Here is a 20,218-nt window from a genome sequence, read left to right on the forward strand (position 1 = left end):
TGAATGGGTGGATAAATGGATAGATAGATAGATAGATAGATAGATAGATAGATAGATAGATAGATAGATAATAAATAGATATATAGATGATAGATAGATAATATATAAATAGATTATAGATATATGATAGATAAATCGATAGATAGATATATAATAGATAGATAATAGATAGATTATAGATAGATAGATAATAGATAAATAGATTATAGATAGATGATAGATAAATCGATAGATATATAATAGATAGATAGATAATAGATAAATTATAGATAGATAGATAATAGGTAAATATATTATAGATAGATGATAGATAGAAAGATAGATAATAGATAGATGATAATAAGATAGATAGATGATAAATAGATAGATAGATAATATATAGATAGATAGATAGATAGATAGATAGATAGATAGATAGATAGATAATATATATATTTAGATAGGTAGATGATAGATAACAGATAGATAGACGATAGATAACAGATAAATAGATGATAGATAGATAGATAGATAGATAGATAGATAGATGATAGATAGACAGATAATAGATAGATGATAGATAGATAATAGATAGATAGATAATAGATAAATAGATTGTAGATGATAGATAATAGATATTAGATAGATAATAGATAGATAGATAGATAGATAGATAGATTATATATAGATAGATGATAGATAACAGATAGATGTTAGATAACAGATAGATAGATGATAGATAGATAGATAGATAATAGATAGATAAATAGATAGATAATAGATAAATAGATTATAGATGATAGATAGATAATAGATATTAGATAGATAGATAGATAGTTAGATAGATAGATAGATAGATAGATAGATAGATAGATAGATAGATAGACAGATAGATAGAACATCATGGTCATAGAAATAAGAAGTGGCCGCCAATTGAAAATTCTGTCCATAGGGACAAAATGAAATGTTCCTTTTCTGGCTTGCTAGGCTTTTCCTGCCATCTGTCAGCTATTCTCTAGGTAATTTTGCGGAAACATAATCATAATTTTATGACCTAAAAATATGTAAAAAGAATTTAGTAAGTTGAATAAAAACTGAGTAGCTACATTCTGGTTTTCTCTAATACATTCTTTACAGGAAACACAGGTCTTCTAATTTCTTCGATACATTTTCTGTAATTTCCTGTATTTCCTGTATTACGGGTTAATTCTTTCAGCGTTCAAACAATATTAGTTAAAACTCATCCTTCCTCGGTTTATGCCAGTCACTCTTATTTCGTTATCATCCTTTACAATTTCTATCAAACATCATTTCATATTATACCATATGAGTGATTGTTTCTGTCATGCCCTCCATCACATAGGATTTCTGAAACTCAGAAGTTTTCATTTTACCTACTCATAGTTTTTTTTTAAATTCTTTAGTACCATTTACAACTATGATACCAGACATATCTTCTGGATGAAAAGCTTTGTTTCTGGAAAAAGCTTCTTGTAATTGAGCCCCAATAGATCAAAACAAACTGGTCGAATCGCATAGGACCTGCATGCAGTTTGCAGGGAAAAAAATATTTTTCAACATGATGGATCAGAGATCTTTAATATAATTTGAGCTATATAGGTAGAGTAAGGTAACTTAGCTACTAGATTATACAACATAGGCATTTCACCTACCGTATATTATAGCCACTTTTGTGTGTGCGATCGATATATGGTATGCCAATTATTTCTTTTTGTTATTCTACATATGTATCAGTGCAATGAATAAGCTCCAAATTATTTCGTTACAGATGCAAGACCTCTTAGACATAAACCCAAATCTGACAGCAATATAGAAAAAAAGGAGACAGTTCTTTGAGAAAGGTTCTAAAAGAACCAAAACATCACTACATGGACTACTTAAAAGTTCACTTTGTTGCAAGGCTTGTTGGAGTGCTGCCTCCTTTTATCTATCTATCTATGTATCTATCTATCTATCTTTCTCTCTATCTATCTATCGATCTATCTAAAGAAAGTTGAAAAACAGCACTAGCAAGCAGTATGCGAAAAATAGGTATCAGACCTTCCAGGCATATACCAATCCTCAATATAGTACAAAAGAGATGAAGACAGCTCTCCTTCTTAGAAAAAATATAGTGGTTTATTAGCCCATATGCGCTCCTTCGACGTTTTGGCTCAAGGTGTGAGACTGCAAAATGTTCCAGGAGCCTATATCGACTAATAAACCACTATATTTTTTTGATAAGAAGGAGAGCTGTCTTCATCTTTTTTGTACTATCTATCTATCTATCTATCTATCTATCTATCTATCTATCTATCTATCTATCTGTCTATCATATACAGTACAGAGCAAAAGTTTGGACACACCTTCTCATTTAAATTTTTTTCTGTATTTTCATGACTATGAAAATTGTACATTCACACTGAAGGCATCAAAACTATGAATTAACACATGTGGAATTATATACTTAGCAAAAAAGTGTGAAACAACTGAAATTATGACTTATATTCTAGGTTCTTCAAAGTAGCCACCTTTTGCTTTGATGACTGCTTTGCACACTCTTGGCATTCTCTTGATTAGCTTCAAGAGTAGTCTGGATCCTGCTGTGATATCGCTGGTCGGAGCTAGAAGTCCAGAACTTTATTTGGTCGTCAGATCGGCGTGTATCGTTGTGTTTAACAGCAAAAGCAACGATGCCAGCAGTGTTTTACAGTGGTAACCAGGGTAAATATCGGGTTACTAAGTGCAGGGCCGCGCTTAGTAACCCGATATTTACCCTGGTTACCATTGTAAAAGTAAAAAAAAAAACAGTACATACTCACCTTCTGATGTCTGTCACGTCCCCCGGCGTCCACAGGGTTACGCGCTGCTGCTCAGAGCTTCCTGCACTGAATGTGTCAGTGCCGGCCGTAAAGCAAAGCACAGCGGTGACATCACCGCTCTGCTTTAGGGCCGGCGCTTACACAGTGCAGGGAAGCGGACGCCGGGGGACAGACACCGGAATGTAAGTATGTAGTGTTTGGTTTTTTTTACATTTACACTGGTAACCAGGGTAAACATCGGGTTACTAAGCACGGCCCTGCGCTTAGTAACCCGATGTTTACCCTGGTTACCTGGGGACTTTGGCATCGTTGGTCTCTGGAGAGCTGTCTGTGTGACAGCTCTCCAGCGACCACACAGCGACGAAAAAGCGACGCTGCAGCGATCGGCATCGTTGTCTATATATCGCTGCAGCGTCGCTTAGTGTGACGGTACCTTAACTCTCTTGTTCAGGTGGGCCAATAAATACACCAGTTTTTCGCATGAAATTTGCAATTGTGTCTCACCAACTTAATTTTTTTTAATGTAGCATAAGTTGGTGGCACTATACCTGCAATTTTGTTTGTGCTGCTCCACTTTTTTGTTTTTCTATTTTTCTGTCCATCCATCCTATCATTCATCCATCCATTTTTTCCATCTTATCCATTCATCCTATCCATCTGTCCATCCACCCTATCCATCTGTTCATCCATCTTATCCATCTGTCCATCCATCTTATCCATTTTATCCATCCATTCATCCTATCCATCTGTCCATCATCCCATCTACAGTATGTTTTCCATTCATCCTATCCATCTGTCCATCCATCCATCCATCGTATCCATCCTATCTATCTATCTATCTATCTATCTATCTATCTATCTATCTATCTATCTATTATCTACTGTATATAACTTTCTATTATCTACCTATCTGTCCATCCATCCATCTTGCTTTTTCTCTTTCTCATCCCCAATCCAAATCTTATAATATTATTTTATAAAAGATGACTTTGCAATCTCTCTCAAATGTTATTACAATTCTCTCATTGTAGCTGTAAATTATAAACCTATCGGTTATTAAATCCTAACATTATTTCCTGTAGATAAGTTTGCGGTGCGTCGAGTGTCCTGCACGTATGCTATCGTATACAATTACATCAGTCAGACCATTCATTCAAAAACAGGAAAACAACATAACAAAATTACTAAATCACATTATGAAGCTGCGTTGTTTTATTATTTTTTTCTGCCGGGACCAGCTTGTGAATTGCGGATTTTTTTTTACAAGTATTCCCTTCAGCTTACTCCTGTGGTGCATGGCACGAACACAAAGCTGCGGCTTGTAGGAGATGTTTGATAGAACACTACAAAGGAAGGGATTTCCTGCTAGCGTTAATGGGAAGCACATGGCGCAGACCTGGGTAGTGTCTGATTAGAGGTTTACGTGCGATGACTAGTGCTAGGCTTGAGATTTCAGCAGTATGAGCCGCTCGCTGTTATAAACCTCAGCGTCAAAATAAATATTCAAAAGGGGTTTCGAGTATTTTCCTCTCTGTTTCAGCCCACGCAGTTTTCACTGCTGGTTCCTCTTGAGATATCTTAATTTTGCCCAGTAGCGACTGAGCTAGCTGCTATAGTTGCCCATTTGGAAAGACAGAGGCAATTTATTCAGTGCTACTGCTTGACAGCTAATACAGTACATATGAGGGAGAGCGAGAACTAGATCTTATAAACAACTGGGAGTCTGATTTTACAGATTTATAAATTAATAATAATTGATATTGATGGAGTCTCACAATCTACTCCATAAGTATGTACGATTACTTATATATTGCCAATCATTGAGGAGCCATTGCACCCAGTCACTCCCATCCCTGCAATCTGAGGGGTTCAACGTTCCCTTTGTCACGTAGGAGACCATCATTATTGTGGCAAACATGGGGTTCTTTTAAAGATTTTGTTCTGAGCATCTGTCCTATGCATGCTACAAAATGAGTCTAGAGACAGCACCCCTAATACTTCATACAAAAGATGAACAAATCTACATTGTTTTGCTTTTATGTTTTGCCAATAATCTCTTTTAGAGCCATGTTCACTATTGAGATCCTGAGTTCAGGTCCGGCCAAAATCAAAATCTGCACATATGTTGTCCCGAAATCAATTTAGTATTATATTAGAGGTGTATTCTATATTATTCTAGGTTATATTATTATTTTCTGTCTTTGTGCTACCATCTCACATTATATTTTACTGTTTCATTACCTTTTATTACATATTACATTGTTCTCAACTAACATAAACTAAAACAAACATACAATATATACATTAGGACAATGTTCAAAAAGCTCAGATCAACTAATGGAAAGTACACTAATAGCTACATCTATAGAAACCAGCAATATAGATCCAAATAAATATACCGAACTCAAAATAATCATGAATAATAAGGAGAAATCAAGAGTTTTTACGTATAAAAAATATATATTTTATTACATATAATATTAACAAATGTTCATCATTATAATAATACAAAGACAATATGTCAATATGGAAAAAGAAAGGATGATCCAACTTGGTGATAGCGCAGTGTGATCGCTAAAACAAAGGGCTGACTATGTGCTGAGATTCCCAAACGATTGCTGACTGCCAGGTGGGCGTATTACGAAGTAACACCAAATAGTCCTATATTGAATGAGTGTGGCAACAAATATAATATAACGGTACCGACCGCGCTGATCTAGTGGCAGCGCTGATCCAATAAACCATAAGTGCCACACCTAACATCCAATGAGGAACCGCACATAAAGAGTGACAAAATATAAAGGTTATTTACCCATTTTGCAGAGAAGTCAGACCTGGGAGCGATCACTCTTCCCGACGCGCGTTTCGCGAGAAAAACTCTCGCTTCCTCAACATTTGTTAATATTATATGTAATAAAATATATATTTTTTATATGTAAAAACTCTTGATTTCTCCTTATTATTCATAATAGCTACATCTGTTGCAGAGATTCTAAAATAGGGATCTGGGAGATATGCTTCAGATGGTGCTAAAGATCTCCCAAATTTTCTTCCAGAAGAGATCATTTGGCGCCCCATCGTAGCTCTGTCCACTTTGCTGGAGTTGGGCAAAAATGGTGTGAGAACACCAAGACACACTACAATTTTGCTCATCCTTGAGTTGCGGAAAAATTTTGCAACTTTTCAAAAGCTTTTATGCCAAAATACTAGTGTAAAGCTTTGATAAATTGAGCCCAAAGTGTATGTGGTGTCAAAACTTGTGTAGAAAGTGTTACAGAAGAAAAGATTTGTTTGTATCTTCAGCAATCCCCACAACATAGTGGTAGCTGAAGGCAACATTTGAGTTGATGTTGTATAGTCTAGCAGATTATTCGGACAGCAGTAAGGTTTATAAGAGCTACCCCTCTTGCTCACCACTTGTGGTGAGGAGTGGACACATTTTCACAGAGCTGACTGGAAAAAAAAAGCTCAGTAAAGGTGCTCCTGATTACCTTACCTGTGGTCCTCATCTAAGACTTAGGGAATTCAGGTAAGAAAACTATACAAATGCAACTTCTGGAGTGAATAGGTGACCTGCTCTACCTGGTAGCAGCCAATACACATTGAATGGAGCGGAGATGTTGGGGTCCATTAACTTTTTACATATGACTGTCAGAGGAGCTAATAGCAGTTGATCAGTGGTGGTGCCAGGTTTCAAAACACCACCAATTTAACATTAAAGCCCCATCCTTTGGGTGATTAATATCATAAGGCAAGGTGACCACTTCAAGCCTAAAGGTACCTTCACATTAAGCGACGCTGCAGCGATAGCGACAACGATGCCGATCGCTGCAGTGTCGCTGTTTGATCGCTGGAGAGCTGTCACACAGACCGCTCTCCAGCGACCAACAATGCCGAGGTCCCCGGGTAACCAGGGTAAACATCGGGTTACTAAGCGCAGGGCCGCGCTTAGTAACCCGATGTTTACCCTGGTTACCAGCGTAAAATGTAAAAAAAGTAAACACTACATACTTACATTCGCGTCCCCCGGCGTCCGCTTCCTGCACTGACTGAGCGCCGGCCCTAACAGCAGAGTGGTGACGTCACCGCTGTGCTGTGCTTTCACTTTCACTTTACGGCGCTCAGTCAGTGTGGGAAGCGGACGCCGGGGGACGCGAAGGTGAGTATGTACTGTTTTTTTTTTTTACATTTTACACTGGTAACCAGGGTAAACATCGGGTTACTAAGCGCGGCCCTGCGCTTAGTAACCCGATGTTTACCCTGGTTACCAGTGTAAAACATCGCTGGTATCGTTGCTTTTGGTGTCAAACACGACGATACACGCCGGTCTGACGACCAAATAAAGTTCTGAACTTTGTTCAATGACCAGCGATATCACAGCAGTATCCTGATCGCTGCTGCGTGTCAAACACAACGATATCGCTATCCAGGACGCTGCAACGTCACGGATCGCTAGCGATATCGTTTAGTGTGAAGGTACCTTTATAATAACTCAGTGAAAATACAAATGTGACAACTCTGCTGCACAAATGTGCTTACATTTTCTGAAAAGGACAAGACCTTTCTAATCCCTGATTTTCATTCCCACCGCTTTAGGAACTACTAACATTATTACCATATCTGTTGTTCTAAAAAAAATTTATGATGTCCAAATCAAGAGAGACTGTAGAACTAAAGCCAGGAAAAGTTGGTCCAAGAAGAGAAGTTGCCTCCAGGCATATATTGTTGTTTTTGCTGCCACTGTCACTTGTGACTACCAATAAAAGTACAACATTTAATTTATTGGATCTATTTTTACTAAGATCCCAAACATAATTTATGCTTTATAATAATTCATAGGTTTATCACTATCCATTTCTATGAACAGAACGGGCATGTAATCAAAGGACTGAATCAGGTGGAGAACCTGATCAGAAAATTAGAGCGGGTCTCTTACCCAATAATGGTGACTTATAATGTGTTAATAAATTATGTTGGACTTTAACATCGGAAAATTATCTGCAGATCCAAACGAGCACGATTTTAGGACACCTGGTGTTTTTTAGAGTCGTTTAATTCTCCAATTTTAGAGGAAACCTTTTTTTGGCATATTATGTTATTTATCCATTTTCTTTACTCTAGGTTTAAGCATAATAACAGACGCGGATTCTTTACTGTAAGAGCAGTGAGACTATGGAACTCTCTGCCGTATGATGTTGTAATGAGTGATTCGTTACTTAAATTTAAGAGGGGACTGGATGCCTTTCTGGAAAAGTATAATGTTACAGGGTATATATGTTAGATTCCTTGATAGGGCGTTGATCCAGGGAACTCGTCTGATTGCCGTATGTGGAGTCGGGAAGGAATTTTTTTCCCCAATGTGGAGCTTACTCTTTGCCACATGGTTTTTTTTTGCCTTCCTCTGGATCAACATGTTAGGGCATGTTAGATTAGGCTATGGGTTGAACTAGATGGACTTAAAGTCTTCCTTCAACCTTAATAACTATGTATCTAGATATAAGTATTGGTCAATATATATTGCTGTCACTTAAGCTTAAAGTGACTATCCAGAACTATACATTTTTCACAACGGCATAAGAACTAACTGGCAAGTAGTTGCTAACTACCTGTTAGTCCTTAGGCTCATAGTAAAAAAGTCCTGCAGTGTCCGGCGCTGATCTCTGTCAATACAGAACTGTCTTAGGCCGCTCCTACCAGTGCTTCAGCGATGTCTGTTGATATCACATCTATAGAGCAGCTGCTTCTTTCCTGCTCTGCTCTGTTAAAGAGATGTAACTGCCGACATCATGCTGATTGATAGCTGACTCCCTGCTGCCTAACTGCGGGGAGCTGGCTGTTAATCAGCATGACATCGGCAATCATTCATGCCCCATCAACACAGCAGCCTGGAAGAAGAAGAGCTGCTCTGTTGACATGTAGAAGCAATATCGTCATCAGGAAAGGTCAATAACTACTCTGTGCTGGCGCCAGGTAGAACAGGCATTTACCTGCCTTTTAGCTTATATAGTAATAAAAAAAATATAAATAGCCTATTTAACTACCTAAACTTGAAAACTCAAACACTAAAAGCTGTATGAACACCTTATACTGGTGGAAGTTCCGCGGCAAATGCCCATTTTTTCCCTCCTTTAATTTAGTTCTGTGTGATATTAATTTCAGCCCTACCATGGAAGAACAATGAAAAGTCCAATACTGTGAATGATCTTTTACAGATTAATAATGTAACATGTCTCTTATTTAATATTCCTTTGCAATTATTTTTCATGTAAAAATAGTTTCACAGTCCTTATAATATCTATTTTAAGCGTGTATGATGCCTCATTATACTTTGCTGATTGAATTATTCATGATATATCTTTTCTTTACAGGAACATTTTACACCTGAATGCAAATTTAAAGAATCAGTTTTTGAAAATTATTACGTGACGTACTCTTCAATGATCTACAGACAGCAGCAATCAGGAAGGAGTTGGTTTTTGGGTCTCAACAAAGAGGGTGAAGTTATGAAAGGAAACCATGTAAAGAAAAACAAGCCTGCAGCACACTTTCTGCCAAAACCTCTAAAAGGTAAAATAAAAGTGTATATGTTTTTATTGTTTTCTTTATTTTTTTAATTTCATTTTATGTATACAAATAAAACACAGTATAGTTTCTAAGAAATACATTTTTATATTAAAAAATATACCCACCCAACCCCAATATGTATATATATATGAAACCGTTTATGAAACCTAGCGATAAGATGGCTACATCATTTGTCCCTTGGCCTTGATACTCAAAAAATGAAGCAATAAATGCTAAAAATATGGGAACATAGTCAATAATATCAGTTGGATATAAGTACCAAAGAAGATTGATCATAAGTTATTGTTATAGCTTTTCTATAATGGATGTGACTTTTTTAAGGAATGCACTAAATGGATTATATGATAAGCTTCAATAAAGGGGTTTTCTGGGACCTTAAATTGATGACCTTGGCTCAGATTCTGCAACACTTCCGTAAATTGTGTATAGACTGTGAATGCTACTGCATTCAGTTGTATATCAGAAATCTTGTAGTATCATTCATGGCCACTAAACAATTGCATAAAAGTGTAGAATTTCTGGTCCACTGCTCAACTTGTAGGTAGGAGTGGTGGCTGTCTGATCTGTTATCGATGATCTATCCTGAAGCTAGGGTCACACAACAGTACGTTCTCTCATCCAAGGGAATCAGGAAGATTATGCTAATCCCACACTGATCAGAGTTAAATCACAGTGTGATCAAAGTATAATCAGATTTTCCGTTCTGTGAGGTCGAGGAAGTTGGACTTCACTCAGATGTCATCCAACTGAAGTCTAATATTTACCACTCACTCATTAACCTGCATGGCCAAGTGGGACCTGAATATCGGGTCAAACTCAGGCATGGAGCAATTGTTACCTCAAATAGGAAAAAATCGGACATCTACATGACCCCATAGACTAGCATTTGTCCTGGTGCAACCTGGTGTTTTGTCTGATTTATTTTTGAGGTGATTTTGCGTAGGATAAGCATTTTACCAGGATTGTGCCTTTTTGACTTGTCCCGTTTTTAGATGGTGATTTCAAGTCTAGGTCATGAATCTTTATTACTTTCTGTGACTATGATAGTTCTAAGAAAGAGTTGAAGGCAGATTCAGACCGAAGGACATCATTTAGAACATGAAGACAAAACAAGAAAATGACTGCAATCATTTCACCTGGCGTTATATACAGCATCTGTTTCATAATCACATTTTGATTATCATTGAACTTTGAATGTAATTGGTTCTTTTGAAAAAAAACAAAACAAATTATATTTTCTTTTATTTCAGTGGCCATGTACAAAGAACCTTCACTCCATGATCTCACAGAGTTTTCCAGATCCGGAAGCGGCACACCAACCAAAAGTAGAAGCGTTTCAGGAGTACTAAATGGTGGTAAATCTATGAGTCAGAATGAATCAACGTAGCCAGCTGCAGGCGAGATAAAGGCTACGGTACACACAGGAATGGAACCTTACCTCTGGATGCTGTTCAATTCTTACTAGCAGTCTTTCATCCAAATATCCAATTTTTTCAGGACAAGCACTGAACTTGCATAGGTCACTCACGTCAACCATTAGAGCTCCTGGTTTTCAATGGATTCCATCATTTTAGAATGTGTTTTTTGCATCTCTGAAGGCATCGGGATAGCCAGCAAAACATAGAGTGGAATAAGCCGATGAGAGGACATACGCTGCTCTCTGGTTATATCACATATGCTTTTGTGGAAAGAGAAACACAGCAAAGAACTGAATTCTAATAAGAATTTTGCTTTCCAAACAAGAATAACAGACCACTTTTGCTCTTTAAAGAAAATTTTAATGCTTATATGTTTTATAGAGGGCAAGCATAAAAAAAACCTAAAACTTGTTGTTTATCGGCTTACAGTTTTATATATTAGCTTAATTACATGTATTCATTTGGAGAAGTGCAACACTTTGATTTTTGAACACAGCTTCCCGAACTGGTCCGACGCCTCAAAAGCTGGGCCTACATTGCCAAAATCAGGTCAACTCTGAGGTGACCCCCTCAGGCTCAAGTAAACAGTGTTCCTGTAACTAATGCTAAATCATTTTTATATACAGTATCTTTGTAGCTCCCTGGTTATAGTGTAACTCCATTTATGTAGACCCAAAAAACGTATTGTCAAACCCAGGCAGTGGAATCTCTCGTTGAATCCAACCATCCAACCTATGTAATTTTCTCTTAATTCCATTTTTTTGTGTATGATGTTATATAAATGTTGTGGCTTCTTTTCTAATGAAAAAGACCTGTGGAATTAAGCTGATGATTTTTATAAGAAATGTCTTATTTGTAAATGTCCGTCTATTGTTTTTTTCTTTCTTCCCCTCAACATATGGCATATGTAAGTATCATAGATAAGGAGACATTTTGAATCAGGCTGTGTCTAGACAACAGGTATCTTTGCCTGCTATTTAATCGAAATGTTGAAGATATATGTTTTCCATATAGGTAATCAAATCCATTGCATGGACAGAAGAAGGATTGGAGTCAAGGTGCATGACATGTTTGATTTTGTGCATTAGATAACGTTCAGTTTTATTTCTTTCTCTCCAGAAATGTTATAACATGGATATGATGTTTCTAGTTTTGGACACATGATTGATTTGTTGTATACACAAAAATGCACTGAATTCATTATCTCAGTTATTATTTCTAATATATATATTTTTTTTTTCTGTTTGTTTCTTTTGTTTTCAATCTAAAATCCCAAAATGAATCTAAAACTCTAAATTGAAGCAGGCTATGCATTATAACTGTTTACATGTTCCGTCATGATCTTTTCTTTGACGTTGAATGGTATCATGTATTTTCTTTTTACTAGGACCCTGTTTACGTTGAAGCAGATTGTGCACTTGTAAAATAAATATGTTTCCTTCATCTAAATGTGTGTGCGGCTTATTCTTTGTTGCTCGCTTTTCTCAGAAAGAGTAATTAAGTGCAGATATTGAAGACAATTGGGTGAATATTTATTTAATCAGTTGCATCCTTGTTAGAAAGAAATGCATAATGGATTTTTTTCATTGAATTTCTATTATAAAAGAGGCAAAATAGAATGATGTAGTTACTGAGATTTATTAGTTTGTGTCCTATTATAAGCTATAGCCTCTATAAATATTATTATTATTATTATTTATTGTTATAGCGCCATTTATTCCATGGCGCTTTACAAGTGAGGAGGGGTATGCATAATAAAAACAAGTACAATAATCTTAAACAATACAAGTCTTAACTGGTACAGGAAATATCTTAATATATACTTACCTTGTAATGTCTTCACATCCTGTTCCGTCCAGATGTGTCCGGATTCCAGAATTCTAAGCGGAGGAAGTTCACCGACCGCCATATTGGGACACCCAAGTGATGGGTGTCTTAATATGGAAACTGCTGGTGGTACCAGCCTCTTGCGTGGTACCACCAGCGGAACACCATCGCACCACACACACACATACTGTATATGCCGTATGCACCACACACAAACACAAACACACTGTATATGCTGTATGTACCACACACACACTGCATACGCCATATGCAGCCTCTTGCACGGTACCACCAGCGGAACACTGTTGCAAACACGCCGCTACTGGGATCAGACGAATGATTCACTGACCGCCGCCATCTTTGTACAGGAGGAGCGCATGTGCAGTTTTAATGTGACCTCCGCAGGTGGAGAGAGAGAGAGCAGGCAAGGGGGAGAGCACATGGGTTACACAGGTCAAAGAAGAGATGACATGAGAGAAGACAACAGATGGAGGAGCGAGAAAGCGCACATAGGTGAGAGAGACAGAGCACAAGGGGAGACAGCTCAAATGGGACAGCACATGAGGGGAGAACATAGCACAGGAAGGAGAAAGACCGCAGACAAGGGGCATAGCACATGGGGTAGACAGGTCAAAGAAGAGAGCACAGACGAGAGAAGTCAGCACATGGGGAAAGAGCGTGGATAGGTGGGTGAGCACATGGAGGAGAGAGATTCTCAATGCTGCAAAGCCTGCCCCCATCATGACATTACCGCCCTCCCGATGCGATAGTATCAGGCCTCCATCTAGTTGAACTATAAACAACCATCACTATCAGTCTAAGGGCAAGTGTGGGTGAACATATTTGCTGTCAGAGTGTGGTCTGACAAAACATCAGTTGGCACTAGGACCAATGTTATGTTATGGAGTCATGCACAAGTCCGATTTTTTTCCTCCGACAAAGTTTGTTGGAGGAAAAAATCATTCTATGCCTGAGTTTGAAACGAAATTGGGATCGCACTCGGCCATGTAAGTCAGTGAGTGCGTGGATACCATCGAACTGCTCTGAGATGACATCTGTGTGGAGTCCAATTTTCACAGAGTGGGGAAGATGGAGAATTTTTTTTCTCCATCTTCTCCTCATCTGAGAGAATCAGATCACACTTTGCTCACACTCTGGTCAGAGTTTTACAGAGTGTCATTTGCATAATTGGCCCGTTTCTGTTGAATTAGAGAGTCTATGTCTGTCTGCACCTGCCCTAATATGTATGATGGTCATAACCTGTTGAGGTGGAGAAAGATATGGCATATCAAATCCTATAGTGCTCCAGGAAATAACCCCCTACCAGAGGAGTCTGTCAACTACTCTCTTATAGAAAACAATGGAGCATCAGCAAAACTGAGCCTTCCTCCATTTGGGGGACATTGGAAAGATAGTTATTGGCCAAACAATCATAGTAACATAGTTAGCAAGGCCGAAAAAAGACATTTGTCCGGGGGGCGTGGCCTGGGACAGAACGAGATCGGACGTGCTCTGCAAGAGCTCCCACTCCCAGCCACATTTTATTGCCTCTAAACAAGGTTTTATTGGCAAATTTATCAATATACTGCCTTCCAGAGGAGTTTTTAGATAACATCGTTCCCCTGCAGTATTCCCGGAAGCTTTACAACTGCCTGGGAGGCAAAGACACTGAGACGCTGGCATAAGTGGGGGCCTGGTGAGCTCGCGGGTTGGACCCGAGATTCCGGAGGCCCATCTTCCCCCTCCCTCCCCCCCTGACCTGGCTGGCTGCCGGTTGTTACTCAGCGGTGACCCGGGAGAGCGGTGAGGGAGACCGAGGTGCCACGTGACGGCCGGGCGGAGACATCTGGTGGGTGACCCGCAACATACGGTACCTGCCTGCGGCACCTGGAAGGTGGAGGTCTGAGAACTAGCAGGCATCAGATGACACAGACAAAGGCTCCTGTGTTCCCCGACGGATGAGGAGAAACAGAGCGGTAAGCAAGCGGCGGGCGAAGCCCCGCCCAGCTCGGTGTCCACACTTGGCCGCCGCCATCTTGCAGTCATACACTGTGCTTCGAAGCTGTACGGGAGAGAAACCCATCCTCCTTCTCTCCTTTCTCCCCCAGCTCGAGTCCCTGAGACAGCGAGAGAAGCTGAGAGCATCTCACAGTAAAGAGCAGCCCTCCTTCTCTTGATTTACCCCTCTGCCGCCTGAGACAGCATTAGAAAATATAAAGGGCGGACGCTGCTTGTCTTGGACTGCAAACTGCTTCCAGCTACTGAAGAGTTATTTGAACTTCAATATCATAAACAGCCCCTGTGCATCTTTCATTTTGTATGAATTTACTTGAATACCTCTATATAATGGTCTACCATTACGGATTCCAGATAGAGACACACGTCATAAATATGCTATCATAAATCATATTCCTAGGCGCGAGTGGCGATATAAAGAGCATACATCCTATATCTCATAAATTTATAATGGTAAAGACAGGAAAGGAACGCTCCAAGAGCCTAGTACCTGCCCTTTTTCAAGGCAAGCAAGGGGAAATGGAGAAATTTCTTAAACATAAGGCAACAACTTGAGCTACTCCAAAAAACCCTCACTCAAGCATTGCAACTGATGACTCGGCTGAGGAAACAGATCCAAGTGATGAAGCCTCAGGCAGCGACTTTCCTCAAGCTGATTCGGGAAAACTATCCAGATCCTTTCTTAAAAAATCTCTGGCTCAAGCAATGAAGCCTCTAATTGCTGAAATAGCAGGCATGAGAGCTGACCTCTTACACATCGACAACAGAATTGAATCTTTGGAAGCTTCGCAGGCTTCGCTTATCAACCATTCAAACAATATGAAAGATCACTTGGACTATCACAGAATGCAACAAAATAATGCCTCGCTTGCTTTGGAGGACCAGGAGAACCGGAGCCGTAGGAAGAACATCAGAATCAAGGGTCTGCCTGAGAGTGTCTCTTTGGAGATTCTTGAAAAAGCTACCAGAGAGATATTCACTCTGCTCCTGCCAAAGGATAGGAGTGATCAGATCATCATTGAAAGAGTCCACAGATCGCTCAGGCCCAAGCCAAAATCTACAGACCCGCCGAGAGATGTTATCTGCGGTTTACTGAGCTACCTAGACACCTCAGCCATTCTGGCGGCCTCCAGAGATAACAAATCACTCACATATGAAAATTCTCTTATTCAACTTTACCAAGACCTTGCTCCGTCGACCCTGATGAAACGCAGAATCCTAAAACCACTACTAGATACTTTACGCTCAAACAAAATTCTTTACAAGTGGCTCTTTCCTATTGGCTTAGCTATACATGGTGGGGGCAAACAAGTGGTCGTTAGGTGCCCAGAAGATCTCCCCGGAGTCTGGGATACATTTAACTTGACCGAAATGGAGATCCCGTCTTGGCTTCCCCTGGATATGGACCCACGCTCTCCCCCTCTGATGAAAGCTATTGAAGGAGACCAGGGAAAATGGACTCCAGTAAAAAGGGTCGCATTGCCCAGACAGGGGAAATCTAGTGTCAAGAAGAAACCCCCTCCATGAACAACATTCCTCTATCAAACAGAGCCCTTCGATGAAGATCTTCACCACCCTCGGTTGCCTTTCTTAATATGTAGATAGTGCTAACCGTATAACAGTTTAGGATGTTCAACAGTTATAGATTTTCTAATGTTAAGTTGCCGCTCGCGCGCTGGAATGTGTCCACCCTATCTGCTATGGGAAGCTTTCCCAACCCCCGCTTCTGCAGCGGATGGGTAGTTTACTTGTATGTTAGTATTTACCTTTGTTCCCCATTGTTTTTGTTGTTTTTCTGGTTGACCGAGATGCTTAATTGGTACAGTCCATATACTTGGATACCTTTTTCCGCCCACTGTTACAGTTATGACTAATACTAGACTGTGGCCCGATTCTAACGCATCGGGTATTCTAGAATATGCATGTGCCCGTAGTATATGGACAATGATGATTCCAGAATTCGCGGCAGACTGTGCCCGTCGCTGAGTGGTCGAGGCAACCTTTATGACATCGTCGCCATGGCAACCATTATGACATCTACGTCGATACTGTGCCTGTCGCTGATTGGTCGAGGCGAATTTGCGGCAGACTGTGCCCGTCGCTGATTGGTCGAGGCAACCTTTATGACATCATCGTCGCCATGCTGTGCCCGTCGCTGATTGGTCGAGGCCTGGCGGCCTCGACCAATCAGAGACGCGGGATTTCCAGGACAGACAGACAGACAGAAAAACCCTTAGACAATTATATATATAGATTAGTCCATCCGCCACTTTAGTGGTTTCTTCATTTAACGTTAAAGGTTTACGTTCCCCTAATAAAAGAGGTCAAATTCTGAGACTTTTAAATTCTAAAAAATCTAACATTGCTTTCCTACAGGAAACTCATTTTAAAAACGGAAGCGTCCCTGACATGTCTCGATCTTAATTCTCATATGGGTATCATAGCACAGGCTCATCGGCTTCTAGAGGTGTGAGTATAATTATAAAAAGAAACGTCCCCTTTGAATTAGCAGACTCCTTGATAGATTCCGATGGGAGATATGTTATGATTAAAGGCCTTTTGGCCAATACCAAATTACTCTATGTAATTTATATGCCCCTAATACAGATCAGGTAGGATGGCTATGCAAAACTTTAAACATCTTGAAACTATTTGCGGAAGGTATAGTGGTGTTGGGTGGAGACTTCAATGTTCCTCTTAATCGGTTTCTAGACACTTCGTCTGGAAAGTCATCTATCTCTCAAAAAGCTTTGAAAAGACTCCATCTTTCATTGCAATCTCTAAATTTATTGGATCCATGGAGGACCTGATATCCCACCACCAAAGACTATACCTTTTATTCACCCCCACACAATTCCTATCACAGAATTGACTACCTTCTAACCCAAATGTCTTGTCTTCATCTCATAAGTTTGGCAACAATAGATACCTTGTTATTGTCAGACCATGCCCCCATTTTTCTGGAGATGAACATCTCATCTCTTCCTAAGACCGCAAAATCCTGGACTCTAAATGAGACTTTGCTAGATTCTAGCTTACACATCTCCAAACTATCAGACGCTCTTGAGAACTTTTTCCGGGAAAAAACACACTCAGGTCCTTCGCCCCCCATGGTCTGGGAAGCCCATAAGGCTGTTATGAGAGGGGAACTCATTGCTTTGGGTTCTTTTGTTAAAAAAGAAAGAATGAAGCAAACCTTATCAATCTTACACCAAATTAAAGCGTTTGAGAAGATACACAAAAAATCCCGTAGCGATACTATCCAAATTGAGCTGGTGAAACTACGTCAATCTTTTAAAAATCTTTTAAATATACAATCGGCAAAAATTTACATGAGATGCAAGCTGAAGTTTTACCTCCATGGTAATAGAGGTAGTAAACTTATGACTTCTCTACTTAGGAAACGTAACGAAAAGAGGTTTAGAAATCACACTAAATCTGCAAATGGATCCTCTAAACATAACACTGCTGACATTGCTGAAGAGTTCAGATCCTTTTATGAAGGCCTATATAATCTACCCAACCCCATAAACTTAAAAGAATCCTCAGAGGCCTCTAAAAAAAATAGATGAATTTTTGACACCACTTAGGGTACCGTCACACAGTGCCATTTTCATCGCTACGACGGCACGATTCGTGACGTTGCAGCGTCGTATAAGTATCGCTCCAGCGTCGTATACTGCGGTCACACGTTGCAATACACGGCGCTGGAGCGATAATTTCATGACGTATTTGCGATGTAGAAACCGTTGGTTACTGTGCGCACATCGTATACAACCTGTTTCACACAATGCAATCATGCCGCCACAGCGGGACACTAGACGGCGAAAGAAAGTTTCAAACGATCTGCTACGACGTACGATTCTCAGCGGGGATCCGGATCGCAGTAGCGTGTCAGACACAACGATATCGTAAATGCATCGCTGGAACGTCACGAATCGTGCCGTTGTAGCGATCAAAATTGCACTGTGTGACGGTACCCTTAGACTTCCCAAGGTTCCCTTAGATGATTGCCAGACATTGATTGCGCCCATCACCCCTAAAGAAATATCAGATACTCTGACAACAATCCCAAATGGAAAAGCTCCAGGGCCAGATGGCCTGCCTATTACCTACTAAAAAAAATTTCTTAAACACTTACTGCCTCATCTGACATTGCTGTTTAATTCATATCTCGAAGGCCAACCCTTACCCAAACAATCCTTGGAGGCTTTTATATCAGTTATCCCGAAAGAAGGAAAGGACCCCACCTCCTGTACTAGCTACAGACCAATATCCTTACTCAACACAGACACAAAACTGTGGGCCAAAATTCTGGCAAACAGACTAAGCACCATTTTACCCAAACTTATCTATCCTGACCAGGCTGGGTTTGTGAAGGGAAGGGAGGGTAGGGATAACTCAGTCAAAATCATCCAATCTACCACATTTGCTAGGAACAGAGGGATTCCTTTGACCCTCTTATCTACAGATGCTGAAAAAGCCTTCGATAGGGTAAGTTGGAGATACATGGAACAGGTTATGATCAAGTTTGGCTTTCCTCCCCGGTTTGTCCAGGCTGTTTTTCCCTCTACTCCCAGCCTACGGCCAGAGTGAGAATAAATGGCTCCCTGTCAAATAGCTTTGACATAAACAATGGCACTAGACAGGGGTGCCCACTGTCCCCTTCTCTGTTCATCTTGGTCATTGAAACACTATTACAGAAAATCAGGCTGGAAACATCAATAATAGCTTTGAAAGTAGGCCCCATAGAATTAAAACGCTAGCATTCGCTGATGACCTACTCTTTTTGACCACTAATTCCTCCCATGCACTCCCGGCCATATTGGACATCTTTCAGCAATTTAGGCAGTTATCCAATTTTAAAATCAATACCTTAAAATCCGAAGCATTAAACATCTCCCTCCCACACTCCCAACTTAACACCCCATTTTCCTGGGCCTCAAATTCCATAAAATATCTGGGGATAATGATAACGAGAGACCCCAACGATCTCTTTCAAACTAACTATAACACACTCCTTAAAAAAGCTGAAAGTCTGACGAAGAAATATAATTTACCTACACTCTCTTGGATGGGACGCATAAATATTTTGAAAGCATATATAATGCCGATAATCCTATATACATTTAATATGATCCCTATTAATGTACCACAGATCTTTTTCTTTTTCAGGAATCTAAAAACGATAATTTCGAAATTCATCTCGAATAAGAAACCAGCGAGACTACCTTACAAGTTTCTTTCCCACTCATGCTCTTCGGGCGGATTGGGTGTACCAGATCTAACTCTATATTTTAATGCAGTACATCTGAGTAGATGGCTAAAAATATTGTCCGGGTTTGAGAAAGGTGATCTAAGCAACATTGATTTAGCATTACTAGGTCCCGAAGGTCCCAACTTAACACCCCATTTTCCTGGGCCTCAAATTCCATAAAATATCTGGGGATAATGATAACGAGAGACCCCAACGATCTCTTTCAAACTAACTATAACACACTCCTTAAAAAAGCTGAAAGTCTGACGAAGAAATATAATTTACCTACACTCTCTTGGATGGGACGCATAAAT

The 20,218-nt window shown here is 39.7% G+C and overlaps 1 protein-coding gene across 5 annotated transcripts in view; it reads left to right on the forward strand.

Moving 5' to 3' along the window:
- Positions 1-12,253, forward strand: part of FGF13 (fibroblast growth factor 13) — a 507,578-nt gene extending 495,325 nt beyond the window's left edge. For all 5 annotated transcript variants that reach the window (XM_077285266.1, XM_077285263.1, XM_077285267.1 and 2 more), the window contains 2 exons: positions 9,170-9,368; positions 10,637-12,253. In XM_077285266.1, coding sequence (XP_077141381.1) covers positions 9,170-9,368; positions 10,637-10,773 — 336 coding nt within the window. In that variant the 3' untranslated portion in view covers positions 10,774-12,253. The remainder of the gene's footprint in view (positions 1-9,169; positions 9,369-10,636) is intronic.
- The last annotated feature ends 7,965 nt before the right edge of the window (positions 12,254-20,218 follow it).

The sequence above is a fragment of the Ranitomeya variabilis genome, chromosome 2 (genome assembly GCF_051348905.1).
Source record: "Ranitomeya variabilis isolate aRanVar5 chromosome 2, aRanVar5.hap1, whole genome shotgun sequence".
NCBI classification, from domain to species: Eukaryota; Metazoa; Chordata; class Amphibia; order Anura; family Dendrobatidae; genus Ranitomeya; species Ranitomeya variabilis.